General features: G+C 37.5%; 1 protein-coding gene across 1 annotated transcript in view; it reads left to right on the top strand.

Annotated features, from left to right (window-relative positions):
- Positions 1-2,933: 2,933 nt before the first annotated feature.
- Positions 2,934-23,299, top strand: part of KCNH8 (potassium voltage-gated channel subfamily H member 8) — a 170,171-nt gene continuing 149,805 nt past the window's right edge. Inside the window, exon 1 of the mRNA XM_030445436.1 lies at positions 2,934-3,009. Coding sequence (XP_030301296.1) covers positions 2,934-3,009 — 76 coding nt within the window. The remainder of the gene's footprint in view (positions 3,010-23,299) is intronic.

Here is a 23,299-nt window from a genome sequence, read left to right on the forward strand (position 1 = left end):
GTCTTGTGATATGTAGAACAGGAACAAAACTTTTTAAAAGCTTAGTAGTCACCAACTGTTTGTAGTACACAGCTTTTTGTCACAACCATGTTTGTATGTGTTTCTAAAACACAATAAACTTCCTCTTTCTTGAAGTTCTCACATTTGGTGATGTCTTCAGCACGTTCTTAGAAATATCTTGGTATTGTCCCTCTCTCTTGTGCAACACCAGGTGTCTCATGTTTTTAGATCTTTCTTATATTGCACTTGCCATCACCTTCTCCTGGCCACTGATGCATACATTTCAATAACTGTAATATGTGCTCCCCATTATCTTTTTGGGAATATGCATTCGTATAATTGTTGGAATTGTCTTGTGTTTTTGTTTGTTTGGTTGTGGTTTTTTGTTTGTTTGGGGGTTTTTTTGTGGTTTTTTTTTTTCTCAAGTTAGGCCCTAAGTATTTAAACATTTTCTGTCTCATGGTTTTAAAGAAGTCTCCTTGAACTATTAAGAAAGCTCTAAACTTAATGAAGGTGTTATGTCATGAAGCCCTCAAGACAGCATGATGTTTACAGTTTGGAGTTTTTATTGTGTGTGAGGAAGTAGAGTACTAGGCTCTTAGGGAATGGCGGACTTATTAGATGTCACAGCAACTTGACACCCCTAGAAAATTTTAGCTTTTTATTTCCCCCTTTTGTGATGACTTCTGGTGAGTGAAAATTGAGAAATACTTCACTGTGTACACTGTGTTACTGTCTTCTGATTGCCTGTAGTAGGATTGAGAATATATTCCTTTCTCCTTGACAGTATCCCTACTTAAATGAAATTTGGAGTAGGTCATGGAAAAGAGTGTAAGGTGAAATGGGACTGTAGCATAGAGGGTACAACATATGTGAATATCCTTCAAATGTTCAGGTTTACCTTAATAACCTCTGTTGCTGAGCACTTTGACAGAAGTGAAAATCTGATGGTAGTCTTCTGGCTTTTGAAAGTATTGGAATAGGATTATTTTATTTTATTTTCCCTGAAGGATCATGCTGCAGCTCATGTTAACTATATGATACCTAACTACTAGTGTGATACCTGCCAGTCACATTAAATGGAAAACCCTAAGGATAAATTTAATTTTGGGGCTGAAAGACATTGAACTGAAAGACAAGAGAATAATTTTGAAAAACAGAATGTTAGCAGTGGTTATTATTCTATTAAAACTGAATATTTTAAGGACAACAGAAGTGTTTCCCAGTGAAGATAAAAGCCCATTGTGAATTAGAAGCTTATCAGCAAACTAAGGAACTGATAGTTCTGTGAGGTCCTGGAGACTTAAAAAGTAATAGTGACTGTAAGGCAGTCTCCCTTTTCCCATGCCACTTCTGAAAACTGAGCTGGCAGCTGTACCCGCTACTATGTAGAAGGTTCCAATACAAGGAGAGCTGGACAAATTCATGGTCTCAGTGAAACAGTACTGTGTTTTTCAAAGCCAAGGTGGGGCTACTGTGGATAGACTTTATATTGTGCTATAAAACCTATGTGAAAGCATTTTATGAGTTTGGTTTGTTTTTTTCTTGTTTTGTTTTACTTTTAATTACCTGTCATACAGACAGACCCTATTTGTCCCTCCTGGAGGCTCTCTCCAAGCTGCTTGTCCTAAAAAGTGAAAATCAGAGTCTTTTTTCCAGAGAAAAGAACAAATAAATGTTAACAGCAAGAAATAAAAACAACAATACTGCAAAGTAGCAATAAACCAAAAAGCATCTCTTCCAGAATGTGCAGTGGCTTTAGTAGATTAGGCAGTGTACCTCATAGCTTTTCTCCAGTGTCTTTTTCTCCTGAAAGAACATGGGGAAGGTTTGCCAATGTTGCTACAGGAAGTGAAATAATTGTACCATGGATTGTTATCAGGTAGCATTTAAAGAGTCTTGATACCAAACTGGGCAAGTTACTCATACCAATGTGGAAGCTGCTTGTGTGTCTTTCCTTCTTTGTGTTTGGTGTGGGTGTTTGTGTTGGTGTGTTTTTTGTTTGTTTTGCTTTTGTTCTGGTTTGGTGTTTGTTTTTTTTTTTTAATAGCGTCTTTTGTTATTATTATTTACACATTAAACCCTCTGAGCTAAGATCTATGTCTCTATCTATTTATCTATTTATTTATTTATTTTTGCCAACAAAAGAGAATTTTTTTTCTTCCAGGAATTTTTGAGGGAGGAATTTCTAAAAAACAATATGACAAACAAAAAACGACTCTACCCCTTAAACAAATGAACAAAATAGCCTCAACATGCAAATAAGGCCACACATCTGCTCCATCTTCTAGTCTTGTTCTGCAATGAATTATCTACAGAATCACTTGCTATCCATGCCACTAGTGTTTCTCCTTTTAGCAAAGTAATATCCCAAGCTCTACCCTGCCATCATGTTACTCGCAACAGAGGGTGGGTGTGATCTATCGTGCTTTAAGCCTAAGAAACTTCCTACGTGCCCAATCTGGGAGCCCCCAGACAGCAACTGGTCCCTTCGCAGCCCCCGCCCTGTTCCACAACAGGTAGATAAGGTCGCTCTTCCCCTTCTCTCTCCAGCCCCTCCTTCCTCCGTCTCACGGCTGGTTGCCCCCTCCCCCTTGGCGAGAGAGAAGGGGGTACATACGCCGCTTGCCGAGGGGGGGGTTCGGACCTCCGGGCGGCGGCTCCGCACCCGTGCGCTGGGCTCCGCGGTCGCCCCTCCCGGCAGCCACCGGCGGGGGCGGGAGAACTCCGCGGTGTCGGGGGTGACGAAAGGGGGGCTCCCGGCGCCGGAGGCGGCGCGGCGGCATCCCCATCCTCCTCCCCCTCCCATCCTTCCCTCCCTTTCTCCCTCCCTCCGCCTCCTCCCTGCCTTCCCCCGGGCGCCCTCTGCACTTTCTTCTCGAACCACCCTCGTAGGCAAACTTTGATGGGGAACCTCGCACCAAGCTGGAAAAATGCCGGTTATGAAAGGATTACTGGCACCCCAAAACACCTTCCTCGACACCATCGCCACCCGGTTTGACGGCACACGTGAGTCTGGGCTGGGGCAGCGGGAGTCGTCTGCGGGCGTCAGGAGAAGGGAATGCATGGGAGGCACTGTGCATCCCAAGGGAGCCTCCTCTTCCCTCCCCTCCGCCCCCCGGGGGTTTCCTTGGTACCAGAAGCCGGTAATGAGGAGGGGGAGGCGAGGGAATTCCCAGCTTCTAACGTTCTCCTGTTTGGCTTCTCCACAAATTTAAGGGTGAGGAGGCTGTTGGGTGCCCTCTCCTCCAGACTCCCTGAGCAGCGGTACCTGGAGGGCTGGGGCCAGGGCTAGCCGGGCTGTCGCTGGAGCCAGGATTTCTGCAGGAAAGTTGTGCGATGGGCAGGGTCCGGGGCTTCCCTTCCCGCCGCGCTCCCCTGGGCAACCAAGAGACTGCGAAAGAAAAGCAGTCTTCAGGGCTTTGTCAAGATGTTGGGGGATTTTCTGGGTTTGTTTGGGGTTTTTTTGTGTGTGTTTTTCCTTGCTTGCTTCTCAACCCCGCTATTAAACCTGAGAGCTGAATCCCCTTAAGTGAGGCTGAGCACCAGCAGCTGTTGCAGGGAGGGTGCTGGTGGGAGGGTGACAGGCAGGGCACTCGCTCGGCAGAGACCTTCAGCGGCGGCGCTGGCAGCGGCGTCCCCCGTGCAGCACCGTGGACAGCGCCCGGCCCCGGGCGGCTCCCGGAGGGGCTCCGCTCCCCGCCGCCGCCTCCCGCCTCGGCGGCTGCTCCCCGGGCAGGGCGCTGCCTCAGCGCTCGGAGATGCCTCCCACACGGGAAGTTGGCTTTCTTTCTCCTCTTCCCCCCCGCCCTCCAAGCCTGTGGTTTTGGAGCTGTTAATCTCTTGAGTTTCGTTTCTTCTCTAATGGGGGCTCCCGCCTATGGTAGAAAATAAAAGGTGATAAGAGAGAGCATCTCTGGAACTCCCTTGCGTCTAATTCACTTGGAACAAAATTCATTCATCCCAAGTGGAGGAAAAGCAAACTCCAGATTTGAGTCACTGTCAGCTGTTCCTTAGCCAAAACCAGTGTAATCTACTGGGTTTGATGTCCTCTTGATTATGTACCTACTGGCATTTTCTCGATGGCTCAGTTAGTGTGTGATTAAGACAACTGAACTGTAATTATTGTATCAATAAGTTGTAAAATGTCAAAATTATACAGTCATTGAGATAAATTGCAGAGAAACACGGAGCTGTGTTAGAATGGCTCTACTAGTGTGAGGCTACATAGCTAATTATTGTTCAGGGCTGTATGTAATTGATACTTCATTATAAAGCAATCTCTCTTAAGACTACTTAAATGTACCTTTAAATTCCTTTTACTACAGAACTCAAATCCTTTTTTCCCCTCCATCCCTTTATTTCTGTAAGTCTTATTGGTATTATATACTTCATCCTGAAGCATGCATCTTTAGTAGGAGTTTTGTTGTCATTTGACAGAAAAGAATTTCTTCCCTGTTTTGTGCTCATGATCCTTCTCCTTTACAATGGCTTCTTTTTCAAAGGATGGAGCACACTGCCTGTGAGCTTGTACACACAAACATTTCACAATTTCCATATTCTTCTTAAGATTCAACGTGACAAGTAATATTAGTGACAAGAGGTTTGTCTTTTATTAAATTAAAATTAGAAAATTGTCTAACTCCCATCTTCTCGGTGATACCAACAGTCATACATGGTAGAAAGGGTGTTGCTTAGCTGGATTTTATGGACAAATGTGGCTACTTTTTGAAAGCACTGATTCTATTAACCTTCATGGAGTCACTTGGGCCAATCTTTTCTTAAAAACTAGGGTCTGTTTCTTAGTTTTTTCCGAGATCTTTAATTCTAACTACTAATTTACTTTTTTCCTGGGATGTAATTTTAAAAAATTATGTAATTTGGTATTTAAGTAACTCAAAGCAATACAGGACATTGTATTTTATTATGAATAGTGACATGTCTCATTTTTTTATTCTTTTTGGTTTTGAGGGTTTTGGGTTTGTTGTTGGGGTTGGTTTTGGTTTGTTGGGGGGTATTTTTGGGTTTTTTTTTAGCATTTCTGATTTTGGTTTTTATATTAACCAGGCCTAATCTAGAAGTCAGCATTGTATGATTATCAGTACGTGAAGTATTCTCAGAAGTTCATAAGGGAAGACACTTTTTTTAACTTCATAATCTTTTCATATAATAAAATTAGCTGTAACTTTGGAAGAAGGTACTATTCTATGGAAAACTCTTGGGATGATAGAATAATATACCATCTCTTCTAGACCGTTAGAGTAAAATGAAGAATCAGCCTAATGCTTTCTCAAAAGAAATTTATGTATACTAATGCACCTTTTATCTCAATTTAAAATCTTCAGAAATAGATCATCTCCTTCGGCTTCGATACATCATATTTTTTCCTTTAAAAATGCTAGGTCTATATATTAAAAATATTGGTAAACTGACCATTTTTTTGTTTGTTTGTTTAATAAAACAACGTAGCTTTGCAAAATGTGTATATGCATCTGGACATCAAGAAAAACATTAAAGCAATTTTGCTTTTATTTAAATTTTGCAGGTGATATTACTGAAGTTGGGCAAGTGACTAAAGCTAGAAGTAATACCGATGGCTAATACTTGCAGGAATCAGTCCCTTGTCTTCCTAGTTTTGCAGGTGATACAGTCTGAAAAAAATGGAGGGAGCAGTAGCAATACATTGCACCAAACCTGAGGCTTCATTTCATAAATTACTTTGACCTCATGCATGAAGATATTTAAATGTTAAAATACAGGTTTGTCTTAAAAGGACCTTTTTTTGGCTGTTTTAACATAGTCTGTAGTTGACAGGCCTCCTTTCAATTTTAAGCCTCTGGGAAGCATATATTATGTAGTCATCAGTGATAGACTAATCCACCACTGCATCTTTAATCCAGGAGAGGGATAATTCTAATTCTGGGCAAAAGTGCAAGAAGGGATTCCAGATAATATTAGAAAATATACTTTGCTTTGCACAGAATTTTACAAAAAAATTCATTCACATAAAAATTTTAATTTTACTAATGCAATGATTCATTTTTAATTAGGAATTTCAAATCACATTATGAAAAAAAAAATCATATTCCAAGTAAGCAGAGGTGACAACTATGTGACAGATACTTCAGCTGGTCAGAATTCTTATGGTAGATCTTTCATATTGGTGTGTGATGTTACACACAGATATGAAACCAGAGAATGTATGCTAGACAAACAGTATTAAAATAATGTAGAGGTGACCCTTAACTGTGCTTGAGATCCCAGGGATCTCCTTCTGGAAAATTCCCATTACCTGTGTTGCATATGTGGAATAACAGCTTTAAGGGTTTGCCTGCCTGTGTTTTTATGGCAGAGCTCTTGGATCTGTTTATCATGGCTTCGCCTTCTTACATCTCTACGTTGTTTTGGGGTGGGGTTTTTTGTTGTTGTTTTGGTTTGGGTTTTGGTTTTTTTTTTTCCTGGAATCATAGTTTAACTCGTTGTTTTCTCAAGTGGCTTTTCCCCCCAACAACAGCTAAGCACTGGGTTATCCAAACACTTTTTTTCTTCTCTATTAGCAACGTGTTTATGGTTATTGCTAATTCTGAAAACCAACATAAACATTTTCAAAGTAGGATTTTGTGGTTTGGGTTTCTGGAGAATTTTTTTGGTTATTTGTGGTTTTGGTTTTTGGTGGGTTTTTTTGTTTTGTTTTAATTTGATGGTTTGGTTTTTTTCCCAGATTTTCAAGGCAAAAATATGATTGTGTGAAGTGTGAAAATACTTCAAACATAATCCCATAACTACCATCCCCTCCAAATATTATGAAATTAAATGTCTGAAGTGAGTTGTTTCACTTTAAGCTTTTGAATGAAAAATTTGTACATTCTTGCTTCTTATCCCTACTTTGAATCGGAGAATCATTCAGAAATTTTTGCATGGTATAAAATTGTTCTCTTGAATTCTCAGACATATATTAAAAACCCCACATTCTGAATGTACTATTTATTTACTGAAATAGATTACTCCACACCAGAGGTGGTAGTTTCTGCAAATTTATATTTTTTTCTCAGACAGCAAAGTTATAAGAGTTTCAGTAAATAGCCTCATTAGTTTGTCTTAAAAAAAAAAGAAAATTACAATTTTGTGTGTGGTTGTACTACAAAATGACAGCTGAAGTTCTATAATTATATCCTGTGTCTATCAAATAGGATCAGTTTCCAAATTAAGTGTGTACTTCCACATCCTTTTTAACAATCTTATATGAACAGTCTAATCTGAAGATCAAGCTGAGTTAATTCTTTCTTGCTCACTGTCAATAGTGATAATTTTTATAGTTTCCTACTTGTGGAAAGACTACGTTTAGATTTGTTTTCTAATTGAAAACTTGCTTTAGTATTAACAAGCAGAACTTTGTACCCAGGTAGTATTTTTCATAATTTTTTTTTTTTTTAAATTCTTCCCAATCAAATGGATTCAGTTTTCCAGTTGCTTTGGGGTTCCAGTTGGGTTTTCAGTTGCTCAGGGGTGATCAGAAGGTACACAATGAGAACGTATAGACTGAAGCATATCATACATGGTGTCAGTGTGCTTCTACCAGGTTGTCTTTTTTAAGTAATCAGTAGTTGTTACAGAAATAAAAGCCTTTGTTTGCAGTCATCTTCCTAGTTTGCAGGGGCAGATATTTTGCATTCCTCACAGTCAGCCCCATCATTTGCTTTTCACTCTCAGAAGTGAACTGGTGAGGTTTATTAGGCTGAGCCAATGCACTAACACCATCTGTAACTTTGTGGTCAAATTCTGTCTCATTCAGATAGAACCTCACCCTCTCTAGAACAGTCAATGTGCTGCTTAATCATAAAATGGTTGTCACAAGAACTTCAAAGGCAGCAAGGTACTTCTTGGCTACTGGTGCTACTCATCTGTTCTTCCCCAAAAAGGCTCAAGGAATTGCAACAGTGTCAGGTTGAGGATGGGTTTTCCAGGAGGAGGATGCTATTGATCAGACTCCAGGATCAGAATGGTCCACTTCCCAAGGACAAAAGTCTATTCCCAATGAATGATGAAAGGCTCAAACTATGGAAAGCATTATCATCATCAAAGAGCCTTCCAGGCTTTGACAGGGGAAAAGACAGCGGCCTGGTAAAACTCTCTTTCTGAAGACGTGGAGGTGCAGGAAAGGCTCTCCGGAGAGTGTAGGGATGTGGTGAGTCAGCCAAAGGGAAATTTCCCAAGATGTATTTGGTTTTCTGGTAGGAAGTCTCATCTTGCCCTTTTGCTTATATTCTCAGATAAGTAAATAATGGGATGCTTTGAATCAATAATGTATTTGTCACTGCAGAAGTGTGCTGTCATCACAGGAAAAAAGTCTTTCTTTTTATCAGCTCAGAGCACAGAGGAAGCAAACACTTGGATTTTGGTACTTGTCTCTAAGACATGGCCTACAGTATGCTATAGCTATGACCAAAAAAGGCAAATGTGATTTTGAATATAAATTTAAGGGTCAGATGCTGGAATCCATGCTGTGTAATTGTTTTTTGCTGGAACTGAGAGGCTAGATTAAAAAATTACTTGAAAAATATTTTCCTATTGTTTCAGCACAAGTGTTGGGGATGTTGAACCTCATCACTTAAGGTTGTTTTGTTTGAATATCTTTTCTTTCTGCAGCCATATTAACTTCTGAGTCTTACTTGAGCTGAATTGGACCTGAAAAATATGGAATTGAAGGGATTCAGAAGCATCTTAAGACCACTTTTCTTCACTAATTCTTGAGTTTTGGTCCTCAGAATCTAGTTCAAGGGAAAAAATAGGTGTGTAGTTTTTAACATCAGATTGCTGGAAAATTGTAATTATTGTGTTTTATCCAGAGAGCAAGTTATTAATAGATGTGAATAACATCAAATACTGGTGTATTTGAATTGTCAGTTGATGTTCTTTTAATTTTTGGTAAACAAAATTTAGAGTGATAATCCTGCAGTGCATCTCTTTATAAGGCTGCTTAGTTCATTAAGCACATCACTTTTAAGTCTAAAGTTGAAGGTTGCTTGTAAATGTGAACTTAGTAACGCACTGATTTCAGAAGTGAACTCTATTTGAATTCAAGATGAGCATTTGAAATTTAAGAGTGGGAAAGAGTCTTTAAAGAAAGGATTTTTTTTTTTTTTTATGAATAATACAGGAATATTATCCTTCATGTTGTTTCTGGTTAGAATTTTGTATGTGAGTTTAAGAAACCTGATACTCAATCCAGCGATCAAATCTGTATATTTGGAGTATCATATATTTAAATGAATATGTACTTTATCAAAGGATTACAGAAGGAACTCTCTAAAGAGTTTCAAACTCTTAGACAATTATGAGGATTCCCACTAGAAAAGTCTGTAAATGTTCTTTTTTTGTTGTTTTCTTTTCCTTCTCCAAATATATGATACTATTATTCCCTGATAACATTTTGGTGAGTAAATAAGAAATCTGTTTTCAGAGTAAACCTACTGATACATTCTGCTTCTCTTTTACCTTATTTTTAGTCTGTTTATATAGATTGCATTTTCAAAGATAGTCCCAGTCTTTGGCTGCAAAATAAATGTGCTCAGAGTGTTGTTCAGAACAACTGAACAAAAAAACCCCATCATAACCACTGCCTCAAGCAGATGTAGAAGTGTAAGCAAATCCATGTGCATGAATATATTACAATAAATTAAAAGAGGTATGGGTTTACAGAACATTAGCTACTGTTTGTACTATTCTGATGTAATGCATTTTTGAAAGAAAAGTAACTTGCCAGATGTACCCTGGAAAATGTGAAAACAATAGTGATGCATTTTCATAAGCTAGCTTACCTTATCTTGTGTTAAAGTGTCTAGAAGCAGAGAGCAATCAACGACCAACTTTCTCCCCAAGTAATGCCCACTCAATCTAAAAATAAATACAAACAAAAGAAAAGGGTGAGGAATAAAGAAATAAACAAAGCATTCTAAAACAGAAAACAAGAGGGAGTCTTCCTCAACAGTTAGAGAAATCTACTTTTGGAGTTAGTCTTGCCAAGTCCTTCTGGCTCCTTCTGTTTTCTGGGACTGATAATACTATTCAAAGACGTTGCAGCAGGTGTTGTTGTTAAAATACTGTCATATTTGACACTGAACTTCACACTAAACATCATTTGAGCATCCCTAAAGCTTAATGCTGGGCTGTCAGTCATTTAAAGGACAGCTGAAGACGATTGAGTTATAAAGCAATAAAAGTTTATAAAATAAAAGCAATAAAGTTTATAAAAAAAAAAGCAATAAAGTTTATAAAAAACCTGGTCTTCCCTGTTCATCTGACATTGTTCATGTTAGTATTTAGATGTATGGTGTTTGGGAGGATCCTAGGCTGTTTTGAGTCATTATTATACAAATCTGTAATCCCTTTTGAAGAGAAAACAGCTTCTAGCATGTCAGAACTGAATTCACTTTTTCTCTTTTTAAAGAGAGCGTCTGTTATTCGGTTTAATTGCCGGGCCAGTGTTAAACCGTGACATCTAGGCATTACTTATGACAGCTAATAGCCCAGGTTCTAGCTCTTAGGACTTTGAATGGTTGGAAGTTGCAGGATTTTTTTGCTTTTCCTTTATCTGGAAGAAAAATTCACCTGGATAAGTGTGAACCTGAAAATATCACTACAGCTCTCTTTTTTGTGCCCATTTCTTTTTGTCTTCTGTCTCTCTCAGCAGCTTCTTACAATACATGACTAGACATCTTATTCCAGATGTATGAAAGAGAACTCTATGCTGGTCATTTTGTCATTTATTTGGCTTTTAGGATGACGGAGTTGTCCTAAGGTGAATAGCTAAGTTGGTTGTTATGTTTTTTGGTTTTTTGGGGGTTTTTTTGTTTGTTTGTTTTGTTGCTTGGTTTGGGTTTGTTTTTTTTTTTTTTTCTTTGGTTATTAGATTTCTCCTGTGATGAGAAGACTGTTTTTGTGCCTTTTGTAACATTTTGAGTTTAATAGTTATAAACTTAATGGGAAGACTGTATTCATTTAGGGAAAATATTTTTATAGTAAGAGCAAACTTCTTTATGGAAAACCAAGCACTTAGTTTGGTGAGTAGAACTTCAATATATCAGTAATAATTACTGGGTATTACAGACAGGGATTTCTTCATTTAATGATGCAAATGAAAAAATGCTATATTTTAATCTACGTCAATCTATTGAATATATGGATTACATATGAGATACAACAGTCATTGCATTTACTAAACTTGATTGCTTCTTTATTGAGTTGAAAGCTCTTGAGACTAGTATTTTAGACTATTCCTCTTCAAGAACAGGGGGAAGAAGTGTACAGCTCGTGAAACCTGCAGTTATAGAAATGTGTTAAGCATTTCAGTAATTAAAAGTTCAACGTATAAAAGTGCTGTTAATAAACATTAATGGAAGAAGTTGACCTATATGTTTGCCAATAATAAGAGAAGTTAACAAGACCATTGTTTTTCAGAGGAAAATATATTTAGGTATAAGTTGTGGCTGTTTCAGTGTAGCATGGAAAGAAAAATGTGAGAATAGCTCCATTAGATGCTAGGTTTCAGGAGTTATTTAAAGTGTTACTGAAATCAGCACTCCTGGTTTTAAAAGATATTGTAGCTTTAATGGCCCTCTTTTAAACAGGGGTATGTTGTAACACCATGTGGGCAAGTTACTTCTTATTTGTGGAGAAGAGGTGCTTCTGCATTGGAAAGAGAAATCAGGATGCATTACATGTCCTGAATCTCGTTGTTATATATATTTTTTTTTTTTTTTTCAGAAATATTTACTTATGTTGTTGTTTAAGTAGATTTATATGAGATTTTTAGGGTTCATGAGGAGTGTGGCTCTGCCTTACAAAAGATGCATCTGAGAGTGGTCAGGCAGATGATGACTTCTTCATTGTACTACACCAAGTTCTTCTCCAAGGAAAAGGGTGGTAAGCTTGGCGACCTCACATCAATTATGTAAACTTGTGGCAATGCAGTATGAGGCAAAAGATGGAGGAGTCATCCTTTCCACTCTTTCAGGTGTGCTAAAGATCATGCTGGTGAAAGCCTGCATCAAGATTTTCTTCTGGTAGTGTGCAGGTTTGCACACAAACATTCCCAATAGCTTTGACATCCCTTTAGGTGCTTGTAATATTTTCCCTCTTTGAATCTGTGATTTTTGCCTTCACAGTCATTAGTAATTGCAGATAATTATTTGTTAACTCATTTTCATGTCTGTAGCCAGTAGCAGTAAGTGACGTGAATTTTGAAAAAGCAGGCAATTCTTCTAAGTTGTATTAAAAGCCTTAAGAAATAACAGATTCTAAGTGACCTTAAAAAGAAAAATTGATTTTTAAAGTTTTATTTACAGTATATACTCAAGTGGTGAATGATTTTCAGAGGGAAAAGGGGGTACTTTTATGTAGTAAGATATATGAGTCATTCTTAGCCAAGACAGGGAAAAGGAGGAAGTAGTTGAGAAGCAGCCGTGATTGACTGGTGGGATTGCTGAGTGAGCAGCAGGTGGTGTTTTGGAATGAACTAAATGGCAGTAGCACTGTGGGAAGCTTCACTTTGGTGCAGAATATCATCAGGGAAGCATTCCTGTGAACAAATATAGTCATGAGAGGATTAAAAGCACTTTCTTTTGTCTTTTCAGAGAACAAATTACTTGCAGTACTACCTAAGCGCCATCTGGCAATCTTGGGTGTCAAAGGCCAATGTATGGCCATTAACATCTTGATAAATGTTTAGAATTGAGATCTTCCTTACATCATATTGTAACATCTAGCTGGTTGATATGGCAGAAGGAAACAATTAAATTTAGGTAGCTGACTGAAAAAGCATAGTAAATTGATGAGAAAAACTTGCTTGTTTTGGGGTTGCTGGGGTTTTTTATATTTTATTTTACTACTTTGAAAAAGGGAATGAGGAGCCAGGTTTATTTGTTTTGTTTTAACTGATTATGAGGTTTTTTATGTAAGGATGGCTGGATAGCACACAGTCTTGTTTTTCATAAACTTGCTTATAGGATGTCTGAAAGTCTGCTGCGTTTCGTGTGTTGGCCATCTATCCTGCCCTTATCCCAGAACTTCCCACTCTTACTGTTGGGATGGATCAGATCTGACCAAACAGATGCTGAGGAACTGCAGATTACATCCTGGTGGTGAAGGGTCCCATCTTAATGCTATGTGTGGGGCTATGACTGAACAGCGATTCAGTGCTGCTTCCCCAGGCAGCTGATGGATCCACGCAGCAGAGGCAGCAATCAGCAAGAGTCAGGATGGACAGGTGGAAATTACAGCAGACATTTAAACTCATTAGTCATAATTCTTATACAAATACAACAAGCAGCTGTTGAGCTGTTTTCATACTTCTGTGAGGAGGATCCAGATGGGGACCTGAGGTTTTGCTTCCAATTACAACTCGGTGTTAATAATTGAAGCAGTCAGTGAAAGCAGTGGTTCTTGGAGAACTGCACAGAGATGTTGTCTGCCTCCAGTTAGAGCTATCTGAATTGCTCTTTTTCTCCCAGTTTTTGTCCTAATTAAACAAAATAATTATGTATCAGAAATGAGCTTGTCTTGACCCCAACAGTGTCTGCAGAAAAGCAATTATCTGTCTGGACCTTTCAACCCTTTATCTTTCAAGCATATTTACATAAATGTCAATGCAGGTGATAACCTGCTTTAATTACAGAAGAAAGGATGCTTTAGTTAGGAGAAACAGTTCATGTATTCATCTTTCTGCTGAAGAGCCTTCTGGGAATGATTGCTTGAACACTGAGGGAAGCTACAGGATTTTTGTTTCTGTTGTTGTAGTGAATGATTATAACATTGCAAATTTCTGATGTCTTTTGTTTTGTTTGGATTTTGTGGGTTTCGGGTTTTTTGTTGGGTTTTTTTTTGTTTGGTTGGTTTTTTTTGGGGGGGGGGGAGGGGATTTAACATAAATATTCATAAGGTGATGTGGTATTAATATCACCTGAAATATAACCAAATACTGAAGTGAGAACTTTTACAGAAATACATATATCTGATTACTCACAGAAACCAAGAGACAAGAAAAAGCCTCTTCCAGTGCAGACATGAGTAAGAGGGGGAAACCAGCCACTGAGTACCACTAAGTAATGTGCATAGTACAGGTAAACTGTCCAATTGACAATTTCACAAGTGACAAAGGAGAAAAAAAAAAGGAAAAAAAAAAAAAAAAAGAAAGCAGGAGGTCAAGTTCAGTGATTTATTAGCCACCTAAATAAATAATCTGGAGCTATAGTCTTTCATTTACCTTTCATCTTTAATCTACTTAAAAACACATTTAGCTTTTATGAAGTCTTTGTAGGCATTGCCTTCCCACTGAAAGAAAGCCAAAGGCAGACAGTTCAACAACAGAAGTACTGAATGTCCCACACTGTGATGGATAGATCCTAATAAGCTGAGGGTTGAGAGCTGAGCGAAATTCTTACAGATAAGGGGTTAGAGTTAATTGAAGGAATTACAGTGTATTTTTGTGCTTCATATGTCATTTTCTACTAACTGTCATTGAAAAGAAAAACTTCAAGGGGCAAATTTAAAGGTTAGGAGATATTTTCTGCTACCTTTACACATGCTGGTGTATGTTCAGATGACTTCCTAATATGAGTGAGAATGAAAAGATAGACCGGGGTTTTTTATATTTATAGCATGAAAATGTCTCCTAAATCTTTTTAATGCTCAGAAGTACATAAAATTTATTGCTTGTGTTTAATTAAAATGTACATATTAATTATTTTGTTTAAAATATTATTTTAAGTGAAGTTAATGAGAGAATCTTTGTACTGATGTTTCTTGGTTTGGTAGCTGCTGGTTTTCTGGTTATTAAACTTTGACATACAGCTGTGCAGAGCACAGTGATTTTATTTCATCTGTTTTAATGCTCAGAGTATTGTGCCAGTTTGCATAGCACTTGAATGTTTTAGGTGTTCATTTATCTTGGTTAATTTGTAGCTTCCAGGGAGAGTTTGTGAATGGTGCAATAAACTAAAAATAAGAACAGTTTGCTCCTGAAAGCAGGTGCTTCCTGATTGTTTTCAGGCTTGGAAAGCAAAGTCCATGGCAGTAGAACACTGCAGTGAGTATTCTGACAGCCTGGGTGTGAAAAAAAAAAAAAAAAAAAAAAAAAAAAGAGAATCTTTCCTGTCTAAAAGAATCTTTGCTGTCTAACAGACCTCATAAGTACCTTCTTTAGCACATAAGACAATGATATCTTGGGCCACATGATATGAAATATCTCTTGGGCAGAGGATGCAAAGTGGAAAATGCTTTCCAGCTAGACTTGGTCCAACTCCATGCCCCACTGTTGTGCTGCAGGGAAGCATCAATGCCTTTCTCTTTTCCCAGGAACCTGTGTGCCAGATTAGTACATGATCAGCAGATCAAATCTCAAGACTGACAGCTACATATACAGTGTGGGCACCTGACAGGAGAAGTGTTTAAAGTACTGTACTGTGTGATATTCAGGCCTGTGTGCTGAGATTATTAGACAAGAGCCATGAGCTGTTCTCTGTATTATCAAAAATGTTTTCATTCTGGGTATTATTTTACAAATTGAATCCACAGAAATTCAATGTCTTTGTGCCATAACTACTATTCAACACTGGGGGCTATGTCTGTTGCTGTTAAATTCCCAGTGTTTCCTGAATGAATTTATACTTCAAAGCATAGGATGTGATTATGAAAAACAAAAACTACTGTGGTTCTGAATCAAAATATTTATCTTCAGGATTTATTCATCCGAATTTTTTTAGACATTCTGCAACTTTATCAGGCTCTATTCTGAAAAAGTAATTTTCAGAAGCCTTTTGTACTGCTTTTACTCAAGAAAGGTAGCATCTAAATAGCTCAGTTGCTCAGTTATAATGGCAGAGGGCTTGGTAATTGTAATAGAAGAAAAATAGAGCAGTTAGAAGAATGAGGGGTGTATCTTTCACAAGAGCAAGGTAGTCTTGGAGTTACAGTTTTGATACTTTCACAAGTAAAAGCCACCCTTGTACCTTATCTATTCCATTCTTACACTGAAAGGGATGTATTTCATACTCTTAATTCTTTCTGTAAGATAGTGACTTTGTGAATGGCTTACTGTAAATGAGAAGCATATATCCATCCTTATCCTGCATTTTCAAAACTACTCTCTAAAAAGATATCCTACCCAGACCAGGAAAATTAAACTTACCTTTAACTATAGTGTTGACAAGCATGAAGGAACAAAGCACAGAATAATATAGTCAAGGTTACAGAAGGTCATCCTATGTTAGAAACAGAAAATGTCTCTATTTTTCTAAACTTCGAATGTTGTCAGTCACAGACTTTGAAGAAATTAAGAGGATTTTTCATGACAAGGGCTTTGTAGCAATCTACGCTAGCATGAAATAGCATGTCTGTGAAGAGCATTTCTATCTTTACTTGCAATGCGTATCTTTCACAACCTTAATACTCAGTCAGCAAGTCAAAACCTTTTCATATAAATGTTCTTTTAAATGCCCAGGATAAGAAAATGTTCCTATAAAAATGTACTTTCTGCTTTCCAAAAAGTTCTCCTAATAATGTAACTGTTGGGGCAAAAGTAAGAAGAAAATTACATACATTTTTTTAAATAAAAGTAAACCAAAAAGAGAGTGCAGGAAGACGACTGTTAAGTATGATTAACATAAATAAAAACGTATCAACTGATTTCTATATTTTAGCACACTGACATGTTTGTTATTTCATAACTTAAGGATTGTTATGTTGTGTTCTAACTCACTTTATGAAGCATCAGGAGTGCATGAGGAGCTAACAGTGGTTTCAGCCCTGAGGCACAGCTGCATTTGTGTTTTAGGGGACTGCAAATGAAAATACAACAACTAGAAATACTCCACGGTGTTGTGGTTTGTCTTCCTGTTTTCAAAATCAAGACCAGGTCCTCCTAGCACTTTATCCATACGAACTTACTTATTTCTCCAAGGCAGTATCTTCTGTAGTTCCTTCAACTCAGACTGGGCAGCCTAACCTGCATTTGTCTCAAAACAGTTCTTGTGTCAGATCAGGTCACTTGGAAAATTCCCTTTCCTAAGTAAGAGACAACTGTCCTCAAAGTGTGGGGATGGATGCTCAGTTACTTACTTGTTCACCCGGCTAGCTGTTTAAGTACTGAGATTTTTTATTTCCTTGAATAGAGTTTTCATGGGTGTCTTGTGGTAACTACAATAATAACACAAGTTCTTCTCAATAACTGAAACATAAACTCACTGATAGGTAATATGAACTTTTAGACTCTAGCCCCGAAATTCACGTTTTTAATAATAAGTGATCATGGGATCACATCTCAAAAGGTGATCTAGATAGTCTATATATTCCTTTAAAATAATAATAATAAAAATCTTTTGGTACTTAATTTCACAAAGTGCCGAAACACTTACATTTAAATTTTGTTAAAGTATAAGATAGAAAAAAATCTCTCTCCAGCTCTTGCAAATATATGAAAGGGGGAACAAGTGATTTTTGTGTTCCAAAGAACCTATGGAGCTTTGTTTCCTCTTGCAGCTGAGCTCCTATATGAATTTTCTGAAATCCAATAAAGTCAAGCTGACACTGAAGCTCTGTGGAAGCAGGGCATGAATAATTTCTCTCCTGGCTGTTTTGTGCAGCTTATACCAACTCAGCACCCTTCAGACCTCTTCTCCTTTGTTAAATATTGCTGAAAGCAGGAAGGGGACTTAGTGTTGAGAAGGGAAAAGAAGGGGGCAAGCAGACGTGGGGACCACAGTCACTTGTGCTCTTTTTGTGTTGTTGCATAAATGCAAAACCCAGTTAAAACTATCTTGAGGGATTTGACAAGTGTGGGCCATACCCAGCAGTTGTAACACTCAGAAATAGATGCCTAACTGACTCAGCATTGGTACTTTCCAAGCACAGACATATTTGGCTTCAGTATCCTAAAAGAAATGCTAGCTGTGGTAATTATGAATCTATTGCCAGGAGAGAAGAAATGAATCAGCTGAAATGGTAAGATATGTAAGAGTCATATATGCTAGTTGTGCTTTTTATTTTAGTTATGAGCCTTTTTTCAGAACTGCCTTCATCCCTTTTTAGCTAACAAACTTCTCAGTCAATGCGCCTCTCACAAGTGAGAGTAGAAGAACTGAAGTGTTAATTGGATATTTCAGATTGAGCTTTGAGTGAGTTTGATTTATCTCCTGATGAAAGAAGCTCTGAAAGGGTTGGTGAACTTGGCACTCTATATTTTTTTGCTTGTCTGTTTCACTGGTTTAAATTATTTACAGAATGGAGTACAGGAAAGTGCTTTTCTCTCTTTTGACTGTAGAGGGAATCTTGCACTCCTAATCTTTAGTGCTTCTTGGATGCATTTTAATTAGAAGTCTAAACCAGACCATATAACCACCCTTCATAACTGCATAAAACTTGTGATGTCTTTTAATAGCTCCTCTCAAATCTCACATCTGGAAGCAGTGGAACCAATTATCCTTGAGAGTTACCTTTTTTCTGCTTTTATGGAAAGATCTCCTATAACATGGGCAAAACTACACCTCTTTCTTTTTAAAGGACTGATGCAGAGGATGAAAGTGGTTAAAAGCACGACCATTTTGGCTTTTGTCTTGCACTTTCTTCCAATGCCTCTGCTCAAAGCATATGGAACTTGAGCTAATTTCATCAATAGAAATTACTGCTTAAGTTAGCTGATATAATTCATTTGCTTGAAACAGTTTAGAAATAAATGACACTTTAAGGAGTCATCTAACAACTTTCTTTTTATACAGCTTCAACTAAATCTGTTATTTAGAACACAAAATTAAGCAGCTGAAGATATATGTGGCACTTCAGAAGAGGGCCAAATTTGTATCTATACATGGGACATGTCTGGGCATGGGTGGTTCTTTTTTTAGATGTGATATAGGCAACAGTCTCAGTATGCACCTAATGTATTTTCTGGTAACTATATAATCAGTTATTTAATACCTTTATTATTGCTGAATAGTATTTTATTGTTGCCTAAAAATATACTTGAGGAGTATGAACTTCATTGGTCTAGTGATGAAGATCATGGTCTAGTTCCTGCTTGTATTTTTTTTTTTTTTAATATTAGTATAAATACTAATTTAATGACCAGTGAGTTTCACCTTGCATGGTACTTCTAATCAGTTTTGCACTATTTGGTCAGTTATCCCCATGAAAACCATTTCTTCCAAAAATAGCAACATTATCTGGTATGCAGTGTCAGAACATCATGTAGCTGCTAGGGTCACTGCTGTTCTATGCGATGATAAGAATGCTATCAAAGTGGTTTCCACATAAATGGAACCACCTTTTATACCCTTAAATATTTTAAAATAGTTTTATCCACTGGTAGGAAAAGCAAGGTATGCATAGCATGCATTTGTATCATAAAAATCAACATAACAAAAACACTTGTTTATATTATAAGGATGTAGTGTCCACCTTTTTGTTCAGAACTGATGACCCTAGAATGACATCTTTATTAAGGAGAGCTTGGCTGGCTTGGCCTGCACTTACACTTCTACTTGTGGAAATTGTGTAATATGGAATAAGCCCTCCTGATAGCTCTCAGGTGTTCACTTGTCATTTTCAGATAAGTCTAAGGAGTGAAGTAAATTTTAACTTAAGGTTTGAAACTTGTGGAGGGCCAAATATTTCAGTCTTTAATATGATCACACCTGCTAAATGGATTGCCATTTGATGTGGAAAAGGGAACGTGGGTAAAAAGTGTCCGTCTTCCCAATGATTAGAGCAGGGAAGCGAGGAATAGACTGCCAGGACAAAAGGGAGAAGAAGTGGGGTTTTATTCGTAGGAGAAACAGCCATACAGGAGGGTAATTCTTGAAGTTTAATCATTGAAGAATATTGATTTTTATTTTTTTCTTTTTAATAATTTATCAATTTGTCTGGATAAATGTTACAGCAAGCCCTAACTGCTGCAGTGTTGCCATTTTAAACAGCTCAAAGATAACATGCTGTTTCAGATAACCAGGTTAGTATTGATATTTGTATTTAAAGCTACTGATCATAGTTATCATCACCAGAAATTTACATCTGCAGAGCAGTGTATGGAAAGCTGCTGGGCAGAAAAAAACCTGAGAACAGTGTCTCACAGTATTTTACTGGTTTTACACTAGGTCTGAACTTGGTTTGGTTATTAATGAAGCTAAATTGAAAATCAAAATCCCAGCATTACCCCTGCCTTTCATTGCAGAGATAGTTATATATAATAGATGTAGAAACAGATGAATATAGGAAGCTGCACGCCGTAATGTTACACATAAAACAAGTGGGTCAGGAGCAATTGGGTTGTTTACCATTTACCTCATGTTAGTTTGTAATCCCTGCAGGCCATTGGCAGATTACAGTGACACAGAGATGTCCTGTAACAATGCTTCACATAGTGCTTATCAGGAGAAAAACCTCTTTTCCCAGTACAACAAAAGGAGCACTGGGCACCCACCAAAAATATATGGCTTTGTTAGGTTTGAAATACCACCTCCTTGTCTCACAATGTGTTCTCTATCACTGTTCCTCAGAAACATGCAAATTCAGCCTTCAAAATGGTAAGAGGGATGAGAATGTAGCTCCATAGAAAAGATGTTTCCCAGCTAGAATATTTTCCTTTGGAAAATCATCCTCATCTCTCTTGATGTTGCTTGCAGCTGTCCAGGTGTTTCATTTAATATTGTGAAAATCCATGACCTTTCGGTTCATAGGAAGTACCTGGGGTCTGTGTTTTGTAATGTTATTACTTTAACTCAAACTAACTTGTATCATGTCTCTTGTTTGTGAGTTTGCATTTAAGGTTGAGATGAAATCTGAATGGGTCTTTTGCTCCTCCTTTAATTTATTCAAAGCCTCTTATGTATGTTTGAGCACTTTATGGTGTCTGTAGTGTATTTCAAATGCAATGGATGAGTTGCACCAACCAAAGTGACTGCCATGTCTTGTAAGGTCTGCAAGGAAGACAAAGTGGGTACAGAGACTTGGCCCAGCAAGTGCTTCTTTAATGGTCAGCCCATCAGTAAAGGCTTTGTCCATAATTTCTGGATGTCTCCTGGTCCTGGTAACCACCAGCTCCTTCAGAAGTAAGTCCATGGGAGGTGTATTTCAGCTGAATAGGGGAAATATTTAAATTCTACCTAGGTAAGAAGCCTGAGTGGCATGAAAAGTCAAATTCTGGGGGGGAAATTTGGGTATTCTAGGCAGTTCTAGGTTTGAGTAAAAGGCTAGCAGGGTAAAGTTCTTAGCTGTGCCTTCATTCTGGCTCTTGCAGCAGTTGTTGTTATAAGGCTGAGAAATAAACAGAATTCCTTGATTCAGTTTTCTGCCATCTTTGGGGTGAGACTCCATGTACTGCTAACTTGCAAGGGGGTCTGAAGAATATTTAATGCTTGCAAAATATTTTGAAGATATTCGATGTCCTGAAAATATGAAAACATGAGTTATTATTCCTTATTGTAAATAAATTTTTTCTTACCCAAATCCCCATTAGCACTGATAATATTTAAATAGAACAGAACTGAGACTTTTTTTTAGCTTTTGGTTACTGCTGTGAATGAATATTGTTCAAATTAATTTAATTGTTTAATCTAATTGCTCATTTCTGAATGCAAAGTAACTTTTTTAAACATCACAAAAAGAAACAAACTATCTTGTCTCCATGAGGTTTTTTTAATTCTTCTTGCTACTTCATTGAATTTCTTAAGTCTCAGAACTTAGGTTTCTTTTTTTCTACCTGATGTATCCAACTAGAATCTCTCGTGTGCATGGTCCATGCTCCCTCTGTAGGAGTCAGAGGAATAAATGGGATGTATAGATAGTGATAGTGAACTAAGGTGGAAGATCAGTGGCTTATTTGCTGGACACTGTCAAGGCTTAAGCTGAGAATGCAATTCTTCTCCTCTTTCAGAAGATCACAGCAGAGAAATCCTACCATGATGGATGCATTGGAAAGCCTGTCCCTGGAATACTGATCTTCCTTTTTCTTCCTTTCCTTGGCATCTGAAAGTATTTTCTTTTGCACATCTGTTTCATAGTATTTATTGTATCCTTTCTTAGGTTTGATGCCTTTTTCAGTTCTGTGTAGATGCTGGGTATATGTGGACACTCAAGCAGAATTGCAAATTCCACCTTTTGTCACTCATATTCTTTTCAGCTGCACAGCTCTCTGTCAGTCCCACTGCAGGTCAGTTACCATATCTACTATTCTTGCTTAGGAAGGACTTAACGGGTTACTTGCTGATAAAAAAGTGCACACAACCATGTTGACTCCCAACTCATCATGGGCTGTGGCTTAGGCTCTTCCCTTCTTTTGAGGGAAGTGTCCAAACCCACTCTGTAAATGTTGGTGTGTAAACTGGGTGAGTGATGGCACTTGAAGACTTAGTCTTGGTATGTTCTTTAAGATTTCACCAAAGAGGTTTTTAAAACACATCAAAGTCAGCTTTTATTTAATTTTACCAAGAAAAATATCTTTTGCATAGTAAAGGGAATAATTATTTCATGGGGATGAAGTTGAGAAGTTCACATTTACTTAAATCTTAACCTTTAAACCCTGTGAGGAAGAATCAGCATCCACTGGACACTGCAGATCAACAGTACCATATTGTTCAGACAGTAATATTTCAAAAGCTTCCATGTGCATGTACAGCCAGGAAAATTACAACCTGAACAGTGAACTTTAAAATCAGATTTCTATTTGCAAGGCAGTAGGAAAAACTATTTATTTTTTAAACAATACTTTAAGCCTTGTTTGCCATCTATTTTTAATAATAAGTTTCATGTTAAGTATTGTTATTTCTGCTCTTTCTTGGACAATTCCATACAGGCTTTCTGATCAGGATGTGCCATAAATATCAGAGTATGAATAATCTATTATTATAAAGACATTTCATACATAATGCATGTCTATGACATGAATAAGTATGCATACATAACTTGCAAAGAAGCCTTTTGAAACATTGATGAACAAATGCAACAAAAATTTGTAAAAATTACCCCCACCTTTGCAAAACCTAATCACTGATGCAATAAGGATATAAAATGGAAGTTTAATACAGAGAAACAAAAGAGTATTCTCAGACATTGTTAGTTGTAAATGCAGACCATAAATTATAAATGTTCTTTCAATCTTTTGGCATGCCAGGTCATATATATGCAATATTAATAAATCAGCTTAAGGAAAATATACTTAGAATATATACTTAGATGTTACCCTGCAGTGCTTTGTGCAATATTCTATGCGGACATTTTTGGGCATCTTATTGACAGTTGATACACATATGAAGAT

Source organism: Calypte anna, chromosome 2 (genome assembly GCF_003957555.1).
Source record: "Calypte anna isolate BGI_N300 chromosome 2, bCalAnn1_v1.p, whole genome shotgun sequence".
Taxonomy (NCBI): Eukaryota; Metazoa; Chordata; class Aves; order Apodiformes; family Trochilidae; genus Calypte; species Calypte anna.